The sequence below is a fragment of the Pelodiscus sinensis genome, chromosome 3 (genome assembly GCF_052426305.1).
Source record: "Pelodiscus sinensis isolate ZL-2025 chromosome 3, ASM5242630v1, whole genome shotgun sequence".
NCBI classification, from domain to species: domain Eukaryota; kingdom Metazoa; phylum Chordata; order Testudines; family Trionychidae; genus Pelodiscus; species Pelodiscus sinensis.
Genome location: NC_143054.1, coordinates 187451584 through 187473152, shown reverse-complemented (window position 1 = coordinate 187473152; position 21569 = coordinate 187451584). Strand labels below are relative to the sequence as shown.

The 21569-nt window shown below is 44.3% G+C and overlaps 1 protein-coding gene across 3 annotated transcripts in view; it reads right to left on the bottom strand.

Annotated features, from left to right (window-relative positions):
- The window catches only part of WDPCP (WD repeat containing planar cell polarity effector), a 248485-nt gene that overhangs the window by 87512 nt on the left and 139404 nt on the right, over positions 1-21569 (bottom strand). For all 3 annotated transcript variants that reach the window (XM_075925595.2, XM_014569024.4, XM_075925596.2), the window contains one exon: positions 19740-19863. In XM_075925595.2, the coding sequence (XP_075781710.2) occupies positions 19740-19863 (124 nt within the window). The remainder of the gene's footprint in view (positions 1-19739; positions 19864-21569) is intronic.

Sequence of the window (21569 nt, the reverse complement as noted above, 5' to 3'; positions counted from 1 at the left end):
ATCTTCAAGTGAGCCCCGAAGGCTCAGAAACCAAAAGGCAAAGAGAAAGTTTTAAAAAAGATCACATGATTTCGGGTGCCTGACTCATGATTTTTTCTTGTCTGGGGCTTGCCACACTAAATCTACCTGATATTTTCATATGCCTAAGCAGGAGATGAGTCTAAAGAGACAGTGGTCAATTATAGTTCTGATGTGCTATGGCTGAAAGGGATAAGCCACAGGGTGTTTATTTACTACAATATACTTTTTTTTTTTTTACCTCAGTAAGGGTTCCAAAAGCTTCACAGAGATCAGAGCTAAACATTTAAACTGCAGCTGCTAACTGCTTTAACAAAATTTACACAAGAATCTGACATCAGAGATGGGCAGTTCGTATCACCTGGCCAACAATCACATGGCTACATAAGCACTTACAGGCAAAGCCAACTTATTTTTCTTTAGATTGTGAGCTCCCCAACCTGGGGAACATGCTCACAGGCCAAATGGACACTGACAGCTCATGAAGCGGGAGGGTCCCTGCTCCCAGTAGGCACCATGGGATTCTGACAATGGGAAGGAAAGCTGTGGGAAAGTTGTTTGGAGGTTAGTGGAGAGATGACCAGCAGATTCATGACTACATGATCTAGTGCTGAAAACCTGGGGGTACGTCTACACTACAGCGCTAGTTCGAACTAACTTAGTTCGAATTAGTTAATTCGAACTAAGCTAGTTCGAACTAACGCATCTAGAACTAAAAACTAGTTCGAACTAGCGTTTTGCTAGTTCGAACTAGTAAGTCCACATTGAGTGGACTCTGAACAGGGCTTAAGGATGGCCGGAAGCAGTGCCGGCAGGGCATAAAAGGAGGACTTAGAGCATGGAGATACTGTCTCAGGCTAGCCGAGGGCTGCGCTTAAAGGGTCCCGACCCCCACCCCGGACACACAGTTCTAAGGGGTGCCCCGCTTGCAAAGAAGTTCTGGCTTGGAGTGCCCTGAGTGCCCACACTGGGCACATCACACCACTCGGCCATCAGCCCGGCTGCACTTGCCGCAGGCTGCCATCTGGGGAGAGGGAGTAATTGGGGGGCTGCAGGAGAGCTTCCACCCCCAGAAGCCCGCAGAGCCAGCCCAGTCCTCCCCATCGGGGGCTCGTACCCCATTCCTCCCTCACCTCCTTCCACTTGCCCTTCCCTAGCCCCCCTTCTTCTTGATGTACAAAATAAAGATAACGTTTCTTCCAACATTGACTCTGTCTTTATTGAACAAAACTGGGGGAGACTGGGAAAAGGAGGTGGGAGAGGGGAAGAGAAAGGCTGGGAGAGGGGAGGGCAACTAACATGATCAGGGGTTGGGAACAGGTCCCAGATGAAGAGAGGCTACAGAGACTGGGACTGTTCAGCTTAGAAAAGAGGAGACGGAGGGGGGACAGGATAGAGGTCTCTAAAAGCAGGGGTTGGGTGGAGAGGGTGCATTCAGAAAAGTTCTTCATGAGTTCCCCTAAAGAAGGACTAGAGGACACCAAAGGAAAGGAATGGGTAGCAGGCTTGAAACTAGTAAGAGAAAGTTGTTGTTCTTGACAAAGCAAATAGTTAACCTGTGGAACTCCTTGCTGCAGGAGGCTGTGAAGGCTAGAACTAGAACAGAGTTGAAAGGGAAGTGAGATCAAGTGATGGAGGTTGCGTCCATGGAGTCCTATTAGCCAGAGGGTAGGAGTGGTGTCCCTGCCCAAAGTTTGTGGAAGGCTGGAGAGGGATGGCACGAGACAAATGGCTTGGTCATTGTCTTCGGTCCATCCCCTCCAGGGTCCCTAGGGTTGGCCGCTGTTGGCAGACAGGCTACTGGGCTAGATGGACCTTTGGTCTGACCCAGTACGGCCATTGTAAGCTCAGGGCTCAGTGTCGGGGGTCTCAGTGGACCCTCTTGATTTTCATGCACACCTGGTCCTGGGTGGCCAGGCTGGCAGCTCTCCTGCCCTAGACGGCCACTTTCCTGTGCCTAGTGCGGAGATCGTGGACGAGGTCCACGATGTCCGCACTAGCCCAGGAAGGTGCCCGCCTCTTGCGGTCCAGGGCAAGCTCCCGGGAGCCGCCAGCCTGGTCCCGGCAAGAGGGGGTGGGCTGGGGGGCATCGGGTGGGTGGCTCTGTGCCGTGCCAGGTGCAGGGTCTGCTAGCTGGGTGCTGGCAGGCTTGCACCTGGCACGGGCACCGTAGCCAGCCCGTGCCCCTTTAAGGGGTCCGGGGCCGGGAGGGGGGCATAGAGTTTCCCTGGTGTTGGCCAGAGTGGCCACCAGGGAAACCTGGGGAGGGCTAGCCTCCCACTAGTTCGAACTAAAGGGCTACACAGCCCTTAGTTCGAACTAGCTAGTTCGAACTAGGCGTTAGTCCTCGTAAAATGAGGTTTACCTAGTTCGAACTAAGCGCTCCGCTAGTTCGATTCAAATTCGAACTAGCGGAGCGCTAGTGTAGCGCATAGGAAAGTTAGTTCGAACTAACGTCCGTTAGTTCGAACTAACTTTCTAGTGTAGACATACCCTTGCTTAGCAATAGGTATACTGGACATGAAACCTATTTGATAGCAACTAAGAAGTTGCCTGGCAACAGGGAGGAGACTTTTCATGACTCTGGAGGAATATCCCTACACAAAGCATAGTTACTTAACTGATCACTGGATTTCCTGGTTAGGTAGGAAACATGAAAAAGAAACCAACAGTGGATGGCAGCCTTTGTGTGTCCAGAGGGTTTTTAAATGATAACTATAATTTGTTAACATTGCTTTTATAAAGTTAGGCTAGTAAAAGTTTTGTTTGTGTTTTTGAAGTGCCAGGTTTAAATATAACGAAGCTGTGTGATTTTGATGGGAGCTGGCAATGCTCACCATCAGGTATAGACATTAGATATTGGTCTAGCCAGACAAACATTATATTAATTATACCATATATGGTTTTTTCTCATCCATGGGGCTGCTAGAGGAAGCATACAAGAACAGGAAAATTAAGGTCCCAATTACAGAAACTATTTTCAAGGACAAAAAACAATTCATCGTATCAGCAAAACTGGCTGATAATTTTGCCAACTTTGGAAAATAAGATTCAAATCAAATTTCATTTTTTATCACTCAACAAAAGAGTTTATTTCATGGCACAAAGTCTAGAATATTAAAATGACACCTACGTTCTATGAAAGAATTAAAAATATAATTTTATACACTTACAATTGGAATGAATAACTCTTCTGCACAAGTTGGATTTGGGAAGTCATAGCAATGAAAAACCAGGACACTGTCCCAAGAAGAAATTAAGATTTATCAGCCATATAGATTTGATTCTTCACCCTAAATTGCTCATGACCTACTGACTTTAATAAGACTTAAATACATGCTTAAACTTATACATGTGCTTAATTGTTTTACTGAATTGGGTCTTCAATGACAAATGAGGAAAACCTGTAGTATAATGCTCTGAAAGTGATACACATGTGCATAAGGATTAATGAGTAACAATTTAGATTAAAAACTTTTAAGCAACCCAAGAGTTTGTTACTTTGATTTTATTTATATTCAATTACATATTTCTAAAGGAAGTCCATTTATAAGTTTATAGCTTATTGAGAAAAAACACAGGTCTGAGACCATGACATAAAACTCTGGGAGTGCGTCTAGACTGGCAAGATTTTGCACAAAAGCAGCTGCTTTTGTGCAAAAACTTGCCAGCTGTCTACACTGGCCACTTGAATTTGCGAAAGAGCAGTGACTTTGTAATGTACAAAATCAGTGCTTCTTGCGCAAATACTTTCACGCTCCCGCTCAGGGATAAGCCCTCTTGCGCAAGAATACTTGAGCAAGAGGGTAAGTGTAGACAGGCACCTTAATTTTTTGCACAAGAAAGCCCGATGGCTAAAATGGCCATCAGAGCTTTCTTGCGCAAAAGCGCGTCTAGATTGGCACGGATGCTTTTGTGCAAAAGCACTTTTTGCACAAAAGCATCCTTGCCAATCTAGACGCACATTTGCGGAAATATTTTTAATGGAAAAACTTTTCCATTAAAAGTATTTCCGCAAAATCATGCCAGTCTAGACGCAGCCTGGATGTAGAACTGAATGCCCTTTAAATACACACTCTGGGTATTGAGCAAACAAACACAAATATAAATTGGAAAAGGAGGCTAATATGAAGAGTCTGATAGTGTGACACCCTGACCAAAGAATTTTCTCATGGGATTAATTTGCTGTGAATCTGCATAAAATATTCCCCACACAAAAGAGTCTAAGAATTATCTCTGCAAGATGATATGAAATCATACTTTGAAACTCTTCTCCCTGTAGTGTTTTTGTATTCTGCTCTGTAAACACAATAAACCCTAAACTGATTCTTCTATGTAATGATTCATGTGACTATGTATACATGTGCATGACTATTCTCAGATGTGTTTATTTTATATGTTTGAAGAACATTGTTCAGACACATTTTGGAAGATCGGTTTTCAAATAAAGTCATTTTTTGAATGAAGTAGGTTTTAAAACAGTTGTCTTACAAGAGAAAGGAATTTAAATATACATTCAGTAGGGGAAAATGTTCCATGTGCATCCAAAATTACATTAAAAATTGCAGGTTAACTATGAAAGAGTACAGCATTCAATTTATTTGCTCAGTCTTAATTGCAGAGCCATACAATTAATACAGAAAATACAGTGTTGCTCCTTTTCATAATATTATTTGTTGAGTACTCAGTGCACTAGTGCTTAGGGTGGGGTGAGACTGTAATAAAGAAACTCCTCTTTGTAACACATATATGAAAGAGGGAAGATTTACTATGGGAATCTTAACTCAGTATGTCCTGGCTTTGTACAACTAAACAGATCATTGAGTTAATGGAATTCTGGATGTAGGAGAACGATAGTCATACAAAGATTTATTAGTAAGAAATATAGGCTCTATACCTAGCCCAGACCATGCTTTTCTGTTTGATGCCAGGGAAGTCATATAAGTTTCTGTAAAATGGGGGTCACAGTTACTGGGAAGGACAACTTTTGAGAAGAACAACGGTACTTTCCCATTTCACAGGAACATCAGGTGGCTTAATTCTTTCATGTATGTAGAGTGCTTTGAGATTTTCAATGGAAGGTGCTAGACCAGGGGTCTCCAAACTACGGCCCGCGGGCCGGATGCGGCCCGCGAGGCCCTCTCATCCGGCCCGTGGAGACTGTGACGGGGAAGAAACTCCCCACACTAACAGCCCCTCCCCCGGAGAAGCGCCGAGCGGCGCAGCGCAGCGGAGCCCAGGGGAAAGCCCACGGGGAGGGGAGCGAGGGCGCACAGCCGCAGGCGCGGCAGGCGGCAGGACCCAGGAGGAGAAGGGGCAGGGACGCCAGGGTGAGCGGCACGCCCCGTGCGTGCCGGCTCAAAAGGGGGAGGGGCCGGAAGGACAGGGGCGGCTGGCACTCACTTTCTTTTGGGCAGGCAGCCAGGAGAGGGAAGCCGGAGGAGCCAGCGGGACGGAGGAGGGACTCTGGACCCGCGCAGCCCTTGCCCTGGGCAGCGAGACTCCCCGGCCGGAGGTGCGGGGGATCGGAGCCGCCAACGGACGGCCACACGCCCTGCGGACCGACGGCCGAGCCCGGGCTCTGCGCATCCCTCACAGCAAGAGGGGTTGGGACTTGGCGTGGACATTTGCTCCCTATTGGCCAGTGCGTTCTTATCCTATTGGCTAGCTCTCTCATGAGGTCTCTAGTGGGCTGGGCTCTATTTTGGCATCCAGGAAACAATTTCACCATTCACACTAATACAGGTGTTCATGTGCAGTGTATCAATGTGTTATTAAATAATAACTGAATAAAATAATATTAAATAAATAATTAAAAACAACATCCATGTTTTGATTGTTTTTTATTTGGACCTCAGGTGTGTAGTCGGCCCCCGAACTGCTGTTTGATAGTTAATGCGGCCCTCGGGCAGAAAAGTTTGGAGACCCCTGTGCTAGAGGAAAGTAAAATATTATTCAATTAAAATTATAAGACACAGGTTTCTGTGTAATTTATATTTTACTATTTTCTCTCTTATAACCTTCATTTCCTTTGAATTTCCCACATTGCAAATTTGCTTTATCATACTCATTCTCCTCCAAGAGAAAATATTTTGTTGCCATAGCAATATCTTCCTTCCTTGCAATTTTATCATAGTATCTTTCCTTCAGGTTCCTGTAAGATGCAGCTAGCACCCACCCTCAACACACAACACCCTCCCAGCCTGTCAGTTCCCACCACCTTCCACTACTTAGTAACTTCTCAACTGTGTATCTTTATCTTTACATACAGACACTCTCCAACACACTGTTCCAAAGTACTCAAGGCTAAAAACAGATGTTAATTAAAAATGCAGATAAGACCTGATGACACCTGTTGTTTCGCACTTATTTTGCTCAACCCTGTCTGTTAAAATCCCAGCCTTCATTCCATTAATTCTCTCCAGCTTTTATTCTGTTCCTGCTTTAGCCCTCTCACTCCAGTGATCACGTAAACGTCACAGTATTTTACTGAGCAAACATATCAGCACGCATACATACCAAAAGACAGCTCCATAGCACAACTATGGTTAAGGATCAGTTGCTGCCTCCATTATGAATCTCTCTTGCATGAGTGTGATACCTTAGCAATTTCAAACTGCAACAGATGGGAATTTGATATTAAAGTTAAGGTGAGTGCACCCGTTCTAGCTTTCCATGAGCTACAGGTGCAATTCTCACTCCTGCCTAACAATGGAAATGTGATGCTGCCACTTCCTCAGAGAATAATGTCTGAGAACAAATATTCCAACTTGGGTGCCTACATTTCATAGAATCATAGAATCCCAGGGCTAGAAGGTCATACATTTAAGTATGTAAATCCATATTCAGAAATTTGGTCCCAGTCTGTAGTTAATGAGTTACTGAGTTTTGTACTCCAAAGTACTCTCATTACTCAACAGCTATCACTTTAACAGGGAGATTTTCAAAGCAAGTTGGCTACCTAACTGCTCTTTGTGCCTTTTTAAAAATACCCAGAAACGCTTTTCTAGGTCTCTCTGTCTATCCTTCCCTTCAACATCAGAAAATATACGTCAGCATCAACAATATTATTCTGTGAACTGGCCAGAGACAGCAATGTCGGAATAATATATCTAGGGACCATGCCCAGATTTACCGATGGTAGGTTACCAATCCAGAGAACGCTAATTCTCAGGTTTATCCTGAACCAAAGATGGCAGTGCCAAAGCATGAAGTGTCAAAATCTCAGTGTTTCTTTCTGTGATTCTCTTCCAGACTTTCTTTTGTTTCCGTTTTAACCCTCCCACTTTAATCGTCATGCAAATGATGTTCCTCAACTATCCAGTGTCAAAGAAATTGGACTACAGAGGAGAAATACCTGTCTGAAGTTCAAAAGGGCTCAGAGAGGTGATGCTCAGTATGAAGATAGCCATTGGAAGGCTAAGAAGATGCTTTAGACTCTACTGAGGGCATCTTCCTTTTGATAGTCAAGATTGTGCATTGGACTCACTACTGGATTTTCATCTGTAACTGTGATGTGTTTTGACAGAGCTGTTCCTGTAACTGATCTGCAATAATCTCCCCCCCCCCACACACACACTCCTCCCATATTTGAATGCGATTGCCACACACCTGCAAGATCAGACCCTTACAGACACAAATAAACACATCACACACTAAAACTAACCAATGGTCCCCCTTCTGACTCATCTGCTGTAAAGCCAGTTTAACCAGCCCTAGAGAAGTAGCTGTGACATAGGGCTTACCCAGGGCAGTACTAGCTATTGCAACAGCTCTATATCCCTCCCTTCTAACGCAGCCCCACTTTTAGAGGTAAGTCAGGGAAGGGAAGACAGCATGGAACTCTAAATGCTCCCATTCTGGGGCACGGAGCAGCCCACAGCTAGTTGTGGGGAACTGCAAGCTCTTGAGACTACTCTTAGTATGCTGGGGCCCGGCCCCAGAATCCCAGCGACAACGTACAACTACCTTTCCTGGGTACGCCTCCCATGACGCGCAGCACAGAATCCAGCCCAGAGTCCTTATTACCGTGTGGCTACAGATATGTCTGTTGTTCATGCTTCACAGGATTGGCTTCCTAGGGAATTATATCATCCTGTTTATCTTTTTCTGGTATTTTGCCCAATTTTGCTTATTTCTGAGATGATCACCAGAGAATTAAATCTCAGACCCATTCACATGGCTTTAAAGTCTCTGACTGAAATTGAAACCTGTTATGCAGCTGGTTTAAGAAAAATTCATTTGCAAAACTACTGAAACAAAGGCGCTCTAAACTGTCACTGGCTATAATATTTAACTGGAAATATACACCTAGATAAGTCAAAGTGGCAACTCTAGTCTTGTTTCTAAAGCAAGTCGGGAAGCATGACGTAGGGAAGCTCTCTCATGTGCACTTAGATCACGGTGACTGAAATTCCTGTCGGTGAGGGCAGCATGCATATGAAAACCTCAGTTTTGGTCATTTTTACAAGATGGCAAAAACAGTGACTATGCATAATACTCTCTAGAAGATAATTATTTCACCAGTCAGATTCCTTCTACTACACCTACTGCCCTTATTGAAACTTGACTGGGTTGAGTGGGAATTCTGAGGAAATAATGAACCCTTAATGGATTGCCATACTCACACTATGCAAAACTATACAAGACACAAATGACACTAAGATACTCTTTTTAATCCTGTATCATTATCATTAACGTTTATAACTACATTTCATAACAGCGCTAGCTATTAGTACAATGACAACCTCATGCCTAGCCAAACTTAGGGTGCCAGCTATTATATATTTGAGAGAGTTTGTCTGTCTGAGAGTCTGTCTGTCCATCTATTCAAGAACTCCTTCTAAATGGCAAGAGCTAGGACTACCAAATTCAGTATGCACCTTCAAGATCAGTGTTTGGCTAGGAAAATGGGACATGCCCGGAATGGGATTGCTTCTCAGAAATCTATACAGAAGAGAGACAGAATCACCAAGCAGGTGAAAGGGGCTGGTTGGGGGTGCAGCCCCCACAACCAGGACTGCCTCGAGCCTCCCATTTTCAGATACTCTTTACGGAAAGGAAGGCAAAGCCCACCCCCTCAATTTGTACGAGAATATTGCTGGCTGTCAGTTTGCTGCATTCCTCACTCTGGCTGGTGAGCACAGGGGGCAGACGAACCTGGATCGGCTCCAACCGAGGGACATGCACCCCTCCCCCGGCATTGCCCACTGGAGCTACAGCAGCCATGGAGAGAGACTTCTCCCTTGGCCCCTAGCTGCTGTGGTGAGAGAGAGCTGGGGTAAGTCCTCTCTCCCCTGAGAAGCCTGCATACAGGAGCCCTCATCCCCAGCTCCACCCCAGAGCAATGATTTAAATAAAGCATGTACATTTTCATTTTATTTTCCAGAAAACAAAGTGAAGGATGCTGGGTAAATCTGCTAGTAATAAATAAGTCATATATTCCTAGACACAAAAGGCTCCATCCTTACCCAACATCTCTTCTAATCTTTTACTCCCAGAGAGGCCAAGGGTCTGGAAATTTATCCTTACAGAGTGGTTGGAGTTTTCCAGCCCCTATGGCTTAGAGCCTTCCAAAAGCACTTGCCGATTGTCTTGTTTTCCAATCATCTCTGGCTATATAATGGCTTTCCAAAGGCAGTTAATGGTATAAACTAGGGAGAGTGCTAGTATACCCTTCTGGTGTTCTGGAATTGGCTGGCAAACACTGTAGCGCCTCACATAAGAGACGACACTAGGTGGAAAAAAGCCTCGTTCTACTCTGTTCTGTTGTTACAGATACTCTGCCTTCTCTCTTCCTTAGAGGTGACTGGTTGCAAGAGAGAGTTCTATGTGTAAGCACTGCCTTGTGTGTATCGGGTTATGCCACTGCACTTCTGGATTTATCTGCTCACAACTTTACCATATTATTTTAGCTCCACTCAAGTCAGTTGTACCATCCACTCAACTTTGGGAGGAGTGCACATGGGTCTCCTGAGAGGACTGTACAAAATATAACTGCAGATACAGACTAAAGGTTGCGGTAATTACAGTACAATTGAGGTGGGAGATCACTTTTTATTTTCAGTCACAAGCTGGACACAATGGCTCATAGATACATCCCGTATTTTTTAAGTGTGCAGCTGATCAGATTCACAGTTTGTCCATGAGGGAGGCCTAGGCACACACTAGTAAATACAACACAACTTAGTTTTGTAAAGAAATTCATTTTCACCCAAGAAAAATATACAACTATATTCTTTTGGTGGAATCATCAAATTTCGAGATCCAAGTGGACCTGGAATCTTAAAATGTTTTCCATGACCTGCATGTAATAAAGATAAAAGTTTCAATTTCTTTAAAATGGAAATTCACAAATACAAAAATAGATTCCAGCTATCACGGAAAAAAAGGACAAAGTGTAAATGCTGATTTGCTGGTTACCCTCTGCTTTGTGCCAGCTTTGCAGCTGCACTTTGGATGTTAGTGACAAGCCTTAATTTCCAGCTCAGGAAATGTTACTGTGAGAATGTATGCGTGCATGTTGCGTGTGAAAGAGAGAAAGAGAGACAGAAACAGACATGTTCTGAATAAAACACAGAGCATGGGCGTGTATGTGTGTAAAATAAACAAGTTATTTTCATGCATTAGGAAATATGACAAGAACAATTTATGAATGCTTGAGTGGAGCGAAGCAAAGCCATGAGTCAGCTATGTAATGTCATTCTTAAGAAGTGAAAAATAATTATTCCATCCCTCTCCATGTTCTGTATTCATAATGCATTAAATATATGGGGATATTATAATAAATCAGGAGAGTGAGTTTTGATGTCCAAGAAACACCAAAGATGTATTTGATGCTTGTAATTCAGTTCCTGTATTTTATTTCAAGATAAGAATTCAAATTAGAAATGAAAATAGTTATTTAGATCATAAATCCTTATTTTAAATCTCTCCAGGACAGGCCCTCATGCTTCTGTTGGTGCTGGTGAGAAACAGTCTTTTGATAGCTTTTCACCTATGTTTAAGAGGCCTTTAATTTTCATTTTGTGTATAAAACACTTGCATTCAAAGGTAGTCCAGTTTCATGATTTAAGGCCTGCTCCTGCAAAACACCAAACCCCTTCAGCTCCCATGAAACTCAATGGAGGCAGAGGAAACTCAGAGATTTGCAGGATCGGGCCCTACATTTTATAACAGATGGAAACAACATGGCTTCATTAAAATCACGTTATACCTTGCATTTTATTTCCTTCTACTAATGATCTACTTTCATCTCCTTGCTGTTCACATTCTGTGCTATCACAACCCAGTGTGACCTATGTTTTAGGACATGAGTGATGTTTTTGGGGAGCTTCATTTTTAGGTGTCCCACTTGAGACCCTTTAAAAGAGTGAATGCCCAGCACATTCTGAAAATCATGCCCTTTTAAAGTGTCTCAAGTTGGGCACCAAGAAGGCCTAGTATTTCACTGATATGTAAATAGATCTATCAAGGCATTTGTAATGGGATACAGAGCAGTTCCTCTAAAACACCTGCCACCTATTGTATTGATGAGGCTGGCTGTGACCCAGATCCATGTGATAACTGTTTGGTGCCCTGAGATGGTGATCTTAGTCCAGATTCCAGTGAACACAAACATGCACATCATGAAACTTCAACAGCAACTGGCTCTTTTTGTGGAACTCCTGTTAGCCAGGCCAAAAATTGCCTTGGTGCAAATAGTCTTGACCTACTTTAACTCTCCAATGAGTGAGTCCCCACCAGATAAAAGGTAGGGCACACTAGGGGCAGGTGGGGGGAGGCAAAAGAGATGAATATTTTTCAACCTTAACCATTTTCACTTTCGGATCTAGAAATATGTAAGCATCTAAACATGTGAATTTCAGGTGCATAGAATCATAGAGCTGGAAGGGACCTTGAGAGGTCATCGAGTCCAGTTCCCCACCCTCATGGCAGGACCAAGCACTGTCTAGCTCATCCCTGACATGTGTCTGTCCAACCTGCTCTTAAATATCTCCAGTGATGGAGATCCATAACCCCCCATGGCAATTTATTCCAGTGTTTAACCACCCTGACAGTTATGAAGTTTTTCCTAATGTCCAGCATAAACCTCTCTTGCTACAGTTTAAGCCCATTGCTTCTTGTCTTATCCTCAGAGGCCATGAAGAACAATTTTTCTCCTTCCTCCTTGTAACACCCTTTTAGATACTTGAAAACCACTATACTGTCCCTTCTCAGTCTTCTCTTTTATAAACTAAAGAAGCCCAATTCTTTCAGTCTTCTCTCATATGCCATGTTTTCTATACCTTTAATCATTCTTGTTGCTCTTCTTTGGACCTTCTCCAATTTTTCCACAACTTTCTTGAAACGTGGTGCCCAGAACCGGACACAACACTCCAATTGAGGCCTAATCAGCACAGAGTAGAGCCAAAGAATGACTTCTTGTGTCTTGGTCACAACACTCCTGTTAATGCATCGCAGAATCATGTTTGCTTTTTTTTGCCACAGTGTTATACTGTTGACTCATGTTTAACTTGTGGTCTATTATGACCCCTAGATCTCTTTCTGTAGTACTCCTTCCTAGACAGTCACTTCCTGTTCTGTATGTATGAAACAGATTGTTCCTTCTCAAGTGGAGTACTTAGAAGACTCCATCTTTTCCTGTCTCACCATATGCTTCTCCTGCCCCCTTTCTCTCCCCTTTCTTTCTCTCCTTGTCCTCTGCCCCCCAGTCCAAACTTTCCAGGTGTCCTCAATATCCCCTGTCATAATCCCCAGTTCTCTCCATGCCTTCTGCCTCCCCTAGCCTCTGCACCCATTTCCTTGTCTTTGTCTGATGCCTGCATCCTCATGCACCTGAGCAAGAGCGAGTGCAAGAACTCTTTACTCTTCCAAGAGTGCATAGTGCAGAAATCCCCTTGCCTCCCAGCACTGACCGGCAGATTTGCATAATGGGAAATGCATCTCATAAAGGGATATAGAAGTGGCTATTCAGCTAGGAAGAAACAGGAACTATTATGCCTTCCCATGCCCCTCTGGGGGCGGTGAAACTGTGCCAACGGGTATGTCTACATAGCATATTAAGACAGGGCTCTGACTCAGGCTTAAGAGCAAGTTACCTTCTGTACACACAAAAATCAGTGAGACTCAGGCCTGGAACAGCACTGGATTTAGGATGGTCAACTTTCTACACATACAGACCCAAACACCTTTGCCCCTCCGAGACCATGCCTCTGCCCCACCCTTTCTCCGAGGCCCTGCCCCTGCACCCTCCATCCCCCCACTCTATCACTCTCTTTCCCCACCCTCACGTGCTCATTTTCACTGGGCTGGCTCAGAGAATTGGGGCACCAGGTGGTATGAGAGCTCCAGTTGGGGTGTGGGCTTTGGGTATGGCTGGTGATGAAGGGTTTGGAGGTGAAAGAGGATGGCCTGGGCTAGGACTGTGGGGTTTGCATAGAAGGTGGGAATCAGGGCTGGCTCCTATGCAGAAACGTGGCCACATGGCTGTGATGTAATGGGGGGTACTTTGCTGGTTGCTATGCTGGGCAGTGGGTTGTGAATGACCTCCAATGGCTGTTGGCTGCAGCACGGCCCAGCAGGGCAGGGGATGAGTCATTATGCAAGGAGGCTAAGAACTTGTCTGACCAGTCATCTCCCAGGGAGCGGTACAATGGGAAGAAGGGGAGTGGAGCCTGGCTGGGGGCAGGGCTGGAAGTGAGTGAGTTAGGTTTCTGGCTGGTTTCATAGAGGAAGCAGCCTAGGCAACGGGCTGGGATTTAGGGGCCCAGGCTCCCCAATCTCAAGGGAGGCTGAGGCATCCTAGGCCTGCCCTGTAACCAGATTACATCTGTGCTGTGCTGTATCCTGGAGAAACAATAAACTCCCTCTGTTCTACTGGCTGGTGGAGTCTGTCCGTGCCATTACAGGGGTGCAGGAGATGGGAAAACCCCAACGCGCCATCACAATGGCACTGCATGCTGTACTGTCTGCAGGCACTGTCCACTCCACTCCCACTGGCTGTGATTCCTAGCCAATGGGAGTGGTGGGCACAGCACTTGGGGTGAGGGCTGCATGTGGACCCCCCTGGCTGTCCCTATGGGTAGGAGCTGGAAGGGGGATGCCTTTGCCAGCATCTATACCAGCTCTGCTATGCAGCACCACCAACCAGAAAATCAACGGTCCGGTCAGCAGAACAGCCACAATCCGTATTCAGTTAGATCTTCTGGCTGAAAACCAGACACCTAGTCACCCTTACTGGTCTTGGGCCCACAAATCCTGCAGGGGGTGAGTCAGAGCCAGAGTCCAGCTGTGACACAGGCATTTTGCAGTGTGGATAGAGATCAAGTCTGGGTCATTGGATTTGGACCTGGAGAGTCTGCCAACACTACCCCATAATCCCATTAGGTTATGCTTCCCAGGCCTTCCATCCCAAAACTTTCCAGGAACCGGAAGCAACATCCTGGTTCAAATGCAGCTACTTAGCAATTAAAGCTTTATTTCCATGCTGACCATTCAACTAGAAACTCAGACAGCCTTCATGTATACTAATTACTGTCAGCACTAAGAAGTCCTGCACCAAGTGCGCTGCTAGCTGGCCAGAGAGAGGAACAAACTTTTCACAGATAGTTGATTACATTCTGAGGCAGGGCATACTGATCAAGGCCACCTCTGTAACTCATGAGCTCAGTCTACACCGGTCAATCACGTTGCTTAAGTATCTCCTTGGTTTAGATGGATAGCTTTGTTCCCTGCTGGCCTGGAACAGAAGTTAACACTTCCACTAGAGGACCTCCAAAATATCAATGTTCTCTAGAGCCTGCCCTGCCTGAAAGGACTCAGATACAATAGCTCATGACTAGATCACTAAGTGCCTGTCCCATCACCCTCTCTATCCAGAAAAAAAAAAGATCCAGTGTAGAAATCTTTTCAAGTGCATTTTGTATGTTTATCTGGCTATATGATTGTTTTCGGTGCTGCTCTGAAATATTTCTAAAGTGGCCAGTGTTTCTGTGTCATTAATGTAAGAACATAAGAATGGCCATACTGGGTCAGACCAAAGGTCCATCCAACCCAGTATCCTGTCTGCCGGCAGTGGCCAGTACCAGACGCCCCAGAGAGAGGAAACACACCAGATAATCATCATATGATCTCTCTCCTGTCATCCACTTCCAGACAAAGAGAGGCTAGGGACACCATTCCTACTCATCCTGGTTAACAGCCATTGATAGATTCATAGGGTATGTCTACACTACCCCCCTAGTTCGAACTAGGGGGGGTAATGTAGTCATACGGAGTTGCAAATGAAGCCCGGGATTTGAATTTCCCGGGCTTCATTTGCATAAAGCCGGCCGGCGCCATTTTTAAATGCCGGCTAGTTCGGACCCCGTGCTGCGCGGCTACACGCGGCACGGACTAGCTAGTTCGGATTAGGCTTCCTAATCCGAACTAGCTGTACACCTCGTTCCTAATCCGAACTAGCTAGTCCGTGCCGCGTGTAGCAATAGAAAGTTTAATTACAGCTCCTGTTACAAGTGCCACAGGCAGTAACAAATGCCATCAGGTGCTCACTCTCAATACATTTCTGAGTCAAAATTCACAAACTGTTGTCACAGTAATCCTTAAACTGTGAGTTGCAGTCAGTATTGACAAAAATACATACCACGTCTCCACACATTTCATTAAAGTCATTTAATGCCCTCTCTTGTATGGGACCATTTAAACCCATTACATGGGTGCACAAAGTATCCCTAACTGCCACTGTGCAGGAAGATTCAGCACTAGTCACAATCAGTGCATTGTCTGATTGCGTGTACTATCCAGAAATTCTGCAGGTTCTAGAGTTCACTGCTGGCTAAAAATTCCTTTTTTTTTCTTGCTGACACCACACAGAACATTGTGAGTCAGCAGGGTTCCCAAGAATAACAGCATGAACAACTATTTATACAATTTTTATAAAAAGGACCTGAGGATTTCAGTGGATGAGAAGCTGGACATGAGTCAACAGTGTGCCCTTGTAGCCAAGACGGCTAAAGGCATATTAGGTTGCATTAAGGTGAGAATTGCCAGTTGATCCAGAGATGTGATCATTCCTCTTTACTCGACTCTGGTGAGGCCACATGTGTCCAGTTCTGGGCCCCCAATTACAGGAAGGATGTGGATGCATTGGAGAGGGTCCAGCGGAGGGCAACCAAAATGATTAGGGGGCTGGAACATATGATCTACGGGAGAGGCTGAGGGAGTTCAGTCTATTTAGTCTGCAGAAGAGAAAAGTGAGGGGGGATTTGATAGCAGTCTTCAACTTCCTGAAGGGAGGTTCCAAAGAGGCTGGAGAAAGGCTGTTCATGGTAGTGATGGATGGCAGAACAAGAAACAATGGTCTCAAGTTGCGGTGGGAGAAGTCCAGGTTGGATATTAGGAAAAACTATTTCACTAGGAGGGTAGTGAAGCACTGGAATGGGTTGCCTAGGTAAGTAGTGGAGTCCCTATCCCTAGAGGTATTTAAGTCTTGGCTTGACAAAGCCCTGGCTGGGTTGATTTAATTGGGATTGGTCCTGCCTTGGCAGGGGGCTGGACTTGATAGCCTTCTAAGGTTTCTTCCAGCTCTATGGTTCTATGATTCTATAATGTCATTTGATGGGAACAACAGCCCAGCTTGTCCATGAAGGTAAAGTCTTGATCTTTCAAACTTCCTGGCATCACGTGCCCTGCTAGCATAGCACTTGCATAATGATGTAGTAGAACCCTCTGCAGTTTACATATTCATGGGCATCTTGCAGAGGGCAAACTAAAGGCACATGAGTCCTATCATGGTTCCGGCACTGCTTCGAAAGCCCATTCTCTCAAAGCAAGCAATTACTTCAAGAACATCTGTAATGCACACCTTCTCAGGGTATGTCACAGTCCTGGTTGCCTTAAAACCCTCTGCCACAACATCCCCCACAGTTGATTTGCCAACTCGGAATTGGTTAGTCACAGACTATGGCAGAGTGAGGTGGCCAACTTGCTATAGTAACCTACTTCTGAACTTCAGGGGTCTCCTTTACGTGGATGTCCTGTTCCTGGAGAGTTGAGGCAAGCTGATCCCAAACCTCCTGGTGCTTTATGTGAACATGCTGGACCCACTATTGGTCATTGCTGGGCCACCTGATGATGTGATCCCACCCGATTGTGATCATGGCACTGCTCCAGAAGCACTGGTCTATATAAGGGGAAATCTGCAGCTAAGCCAACAGGCATGAGCAGCATCAGCTGGGTTGCTGCTGGCATGTCTCCTAACTGCTGCTGAAATGTCCATCAGTCTCTTGAACATGCCCTGCTGGATTCCCAAAGTAGGACTGACAGCATTAGACGGACAAGATCTTCCATTGGGTCAAAATCCATTTTGATGGCTCCAGCTGCTGGGAGCACGTGAATGCAAAATGGCTTGACTGGATGTGCTGGTAGACTAAAACCACCCAAAAGAATTCTGGTCATCTCCAAGACCCAGAGCAGCTTTTGCTGGTAAGGGCATGAGAACCCTGGGATACGAAGGTTTATACGCTCAGAAACTCAAGTTCTGACTCAGGTCTGCATAGTGCACTATGGATGTATCAGCACCGTTGTTTCCAGTGTAACATGGACACCCCAAGTGTAGGCTTGGTACTACTGAGTCTGCAAGCATGGGTCACAGAGACCCTAGACTTAGTGTGTTCTGTAGACATACCATTTTATAATACACTCTGGTTATAGTGGATCATTACTTTAAATCCGCAATACAGTTTTACATTAGCATACAATCAAATCATTTCTAGCCACTTAATGAAACATCCTAAAGGAAGCAGGAAATAAACACCAATTAAAACAGAACCTCTTTAATAAAATAAAGGTTCGCTTTGGAGACTGGGGGTTTTCTGCTTTCTATCAGATAAAGCTCCCATTTTTGAAGATTTCATTTTGTACTTAGATTATGCCTTCTCAGATAAGCTATAAAGCATTACCATCTGCTCTGCCAACAATCACATGATCCTATCACTAGGATTCCACTGAATACAAATCCTATTGACAACAACATTCCATGCATATGTTCCACAAATTGCTACAGCATTAGGAAGAGGGATTCCAGAATTAGAGGTTACTCCTGTCTTGTCCGGTGGGGGAGGTACAGCACACAGGAACACCATCCTGTCTATCCCCTGCTCCCATGCCAAAGTTTCCAGGCAACATGCTGACAGTGAGGCTCCCTGACAGTGAGGGTGGGGGTGAGAGGAGGAGAAATTGGCTCACTGTGCCCAGCCATGCTCTACAGCCTCAAGGGTTGAGAGCTTAGTCAGGGCCCCATGCCTCTGCATGCCTGATAGCATTTGGCAGCAAACTCTCAAGTCAGAGAGGATACACCTTTCACTAGCAGCTATAAAGAGCACTGTACGTTCCCCTTGCAGCAATCTCTGAGGCATTCTTTCCGTATCTGCTCTATGCAGACAAAATGGCCCAGAGCACCTCCATTTGGACACTGGTGTACTGCATGCTCCCCCACTGCATCCCTCTGAAGAGCAAGAACACAATTTGTCCCTAACACCATAACTGTATCTGGCAATAAACTCAGCTGAAGGTTCTGTCCTTAAAGCATCATATTATAATGCTAATATTATGAAATTTCATCAACTTAGAAACATTCCCTTGGCCTTTTTGTGGACTAGTTTAGTATAAAGATTATCCCTTTTCAAGCTTTCCAGTTTTAGAAGACAATTATCTCTTTGAATTCTGATAGAGGTTAAATTTTACCTTCAAAATAATTGACAGTTCATAATTTTGCATATGGAAGAAGACTTATATCATTCTAATGAGACATAGAAAATGGATGCTTTCATTGTTAAGTATGTGAGTCTCATTCTTTCAGGCAGTCCCCTGTATAAAATATGGTACAACTTTCTTATTTATCACCGAGGCAAAGAATTTCTATCTTATTTGCATTAATTGAATAGCTTTCAAGTAAAAAATAGAGTAAGAATTTCAATTGTGTTTGTTAATATTCACTTGCATAGAGTCAGCTGTTGTACGCTAACATTTATAGCCAATCAAAAAACCTAGGCCATTAATTTATTATTGATCAAAACTCCAGACATATGTCAATGTTATAGAACCTCAGCTAAATTTGATTTATTGATGTCTATATGAATTACAAGTCACAGCAACATTTATTTTATTTCTTTATTATTGTGGCTAAAATGGAATTTAATTTCTTAAACTGTATTGAAAGTTGTATTATTCAAATAATAACATGGGCAGTAAGGTTATGACCCGGAATATTATTTGTTAAGTGAGAAAGCTGAAGGTGGGAAGAACAAAAGACTCAGATCTCTAGGGCTCAGAGCCAACAATAACTTGGACCACACACTGCTCATTTCCATTTTTTAGCATCAATTAAAACTCAGAGTTTCTTCCTAGTTTGTAAGCTACTCCAATTGTTAGTCTAAAAGTAGCTTGCCCAAAAATTGCTCTAGAAAGATACTTTCTTTTATCAAATCAAAAGGGAAAGAATGATTCATTTTTTATGTGTATTGATGATAGAAGAATCCTAAATAGCACTTTATCTACATCATCACACTTGAAAAGAATGAAGTGCAAGCTAAATAAACAATGGTGATGAATGCATTTTTTTCAGGGGTGGTCCTTTTGGAAAATGCTAACCACATTAAAGAGGGTGGTTATTGAAATGTGTAATTAATTTGAAGTTTATAAAAGCTGAAGCTGTCATTCACCTGAGCAGATGGTGGAAGAACCTTCTTGCATATCTGCTGATTGGGTCTCTATATTCCAACACAGTCGTATCCAACAAGGGTCTTACCGGAGCATAAAAGGTTCCCAGGCTTGCCTCAAGCTGTGCTGTGGAGTTCAAACATAGCAGCAATGAAACAAGTGAAACTGCTTCAATTACAACAAGTTGCTCATGTTTGTAGTCAGTCAGGTTTCTGAAACACAGCTGAAATGTGAGCTTGTTACAGGAAAGATGAAATTTAAAATACAGCAGACAAAACCTACCCTGTGTATAAACTTTCAGATAAAGTATCATTGACAAAGACGTTGAGCAAGAAAAAGCAGTCGAAAGTGAAGTAATTTATAAGGAACCTGCCTTTTGCCAGATATGCATAATTAAAACAGTGACTCATAAGAACAATACAGTTTGAACAAGTTTGTCAGTAAAAATCAACTCCTAATTAAATCAACTTTTCTCTTTCCTACCAAAGAAATTATAAGGAGACTCAACTTTTCAGGATTTACCATTTATGTGTTTGGTCACTGGGTGGTCACCATAGACAAGGGAGTTATATTGGTTTAAAATGATTGTAAGGGAGAAGACAATGAGGCCTTTCTTCAGAAGAATTTTTTTGTGAATTCCCTTTTGTTTTGATAATGGCACTTAGGGGTTTTATATTTTTTTAACATAAAATGTATTTTTCTTGCATTATTTATAATTATGTAAAGTGCTTGTGCCCTAAGTGTCTTGGAGAGGGTACTTTAATGATGAGTAACATTAATTTCCAAACATCTGGAAGATTATAAGGTGACAGGTAATGACCAGCACGAATTTGTACAAAACAAAGCATGTCAAACCAATCTGATAGCTTTCTTTGATAGGATAACAAGTAATGTGGATAAGAGGGAAGCAGTGGACGTGATATACCTAGACTTTAGTAAAGCATTTGATACGGTCTCACTTGACCTTCTTGTAAATCAACTAGTGAAATACAACCTATATGGGGCTACTATAAGGTGGGAGCATAACTGGTTAGATAACTATTCTCAAAGAGTAATTATTAATGGTTCACAGTCATGCTGGAAGGGCATAAAAAGTGGGGTTTTGCAGGGGTCAATTTGGGGACCAGTTCTGTTCAATATCTTCATCAACAATGTAGATATTGGCATAGAGAGTATGCTCATTAAATTTGCAGATGATATCAAGCTGGGAGGGGCTGCAAGTACTTCGGAACATAGAGCCAAAATTTCAAATACCTATATACTCGAGTATAAGCCGACCCGAATATAAGCCGAGGCACCTAATTTTACCCCAAAGAACTGGGAAAAAATATTGACTCGAGTATAAGCCTAGGGTAGGAAATGAGGCAGCTACTGGTAAATGTAAAAAATGAAGATAGATACCAATAAAATTACATGAATATTTATTTCAAAGAAAAACAATAACCTAGCTCTGTAAGTGGAAAAGGGGGTCAACAAAAACAATATGGTTCTGCAGGCACGGCCACAGCTCAGCCCCCGCCGCCCCTGCCCCCGCCCCGCAGCCCCCACGTTCCGGCCCCCTCGCCTGCCAACGAGCCCCCTCTAAACGAGCCAGCGGGGGGGGGGGGCTGTGAGAGACCAGAGCCGGGCATCGATGGGCCAATGAGCCAGCGGGGGGGAGGGGGCTGTGCGAGACTCGGGCCAGGCGTCGATGGGCCAATGAGCCAGCGGGGGGGGGGAGGCTGTGCGAGACCCGGGCCGGGCGTCGATGGGCCAATGAGCCAGCGGGGGGGGGAGGCTGTGCGAGACCCGGGCCGGGCGTCGATGGGCCAGTGAGCCAGCGGGGGGAGCGG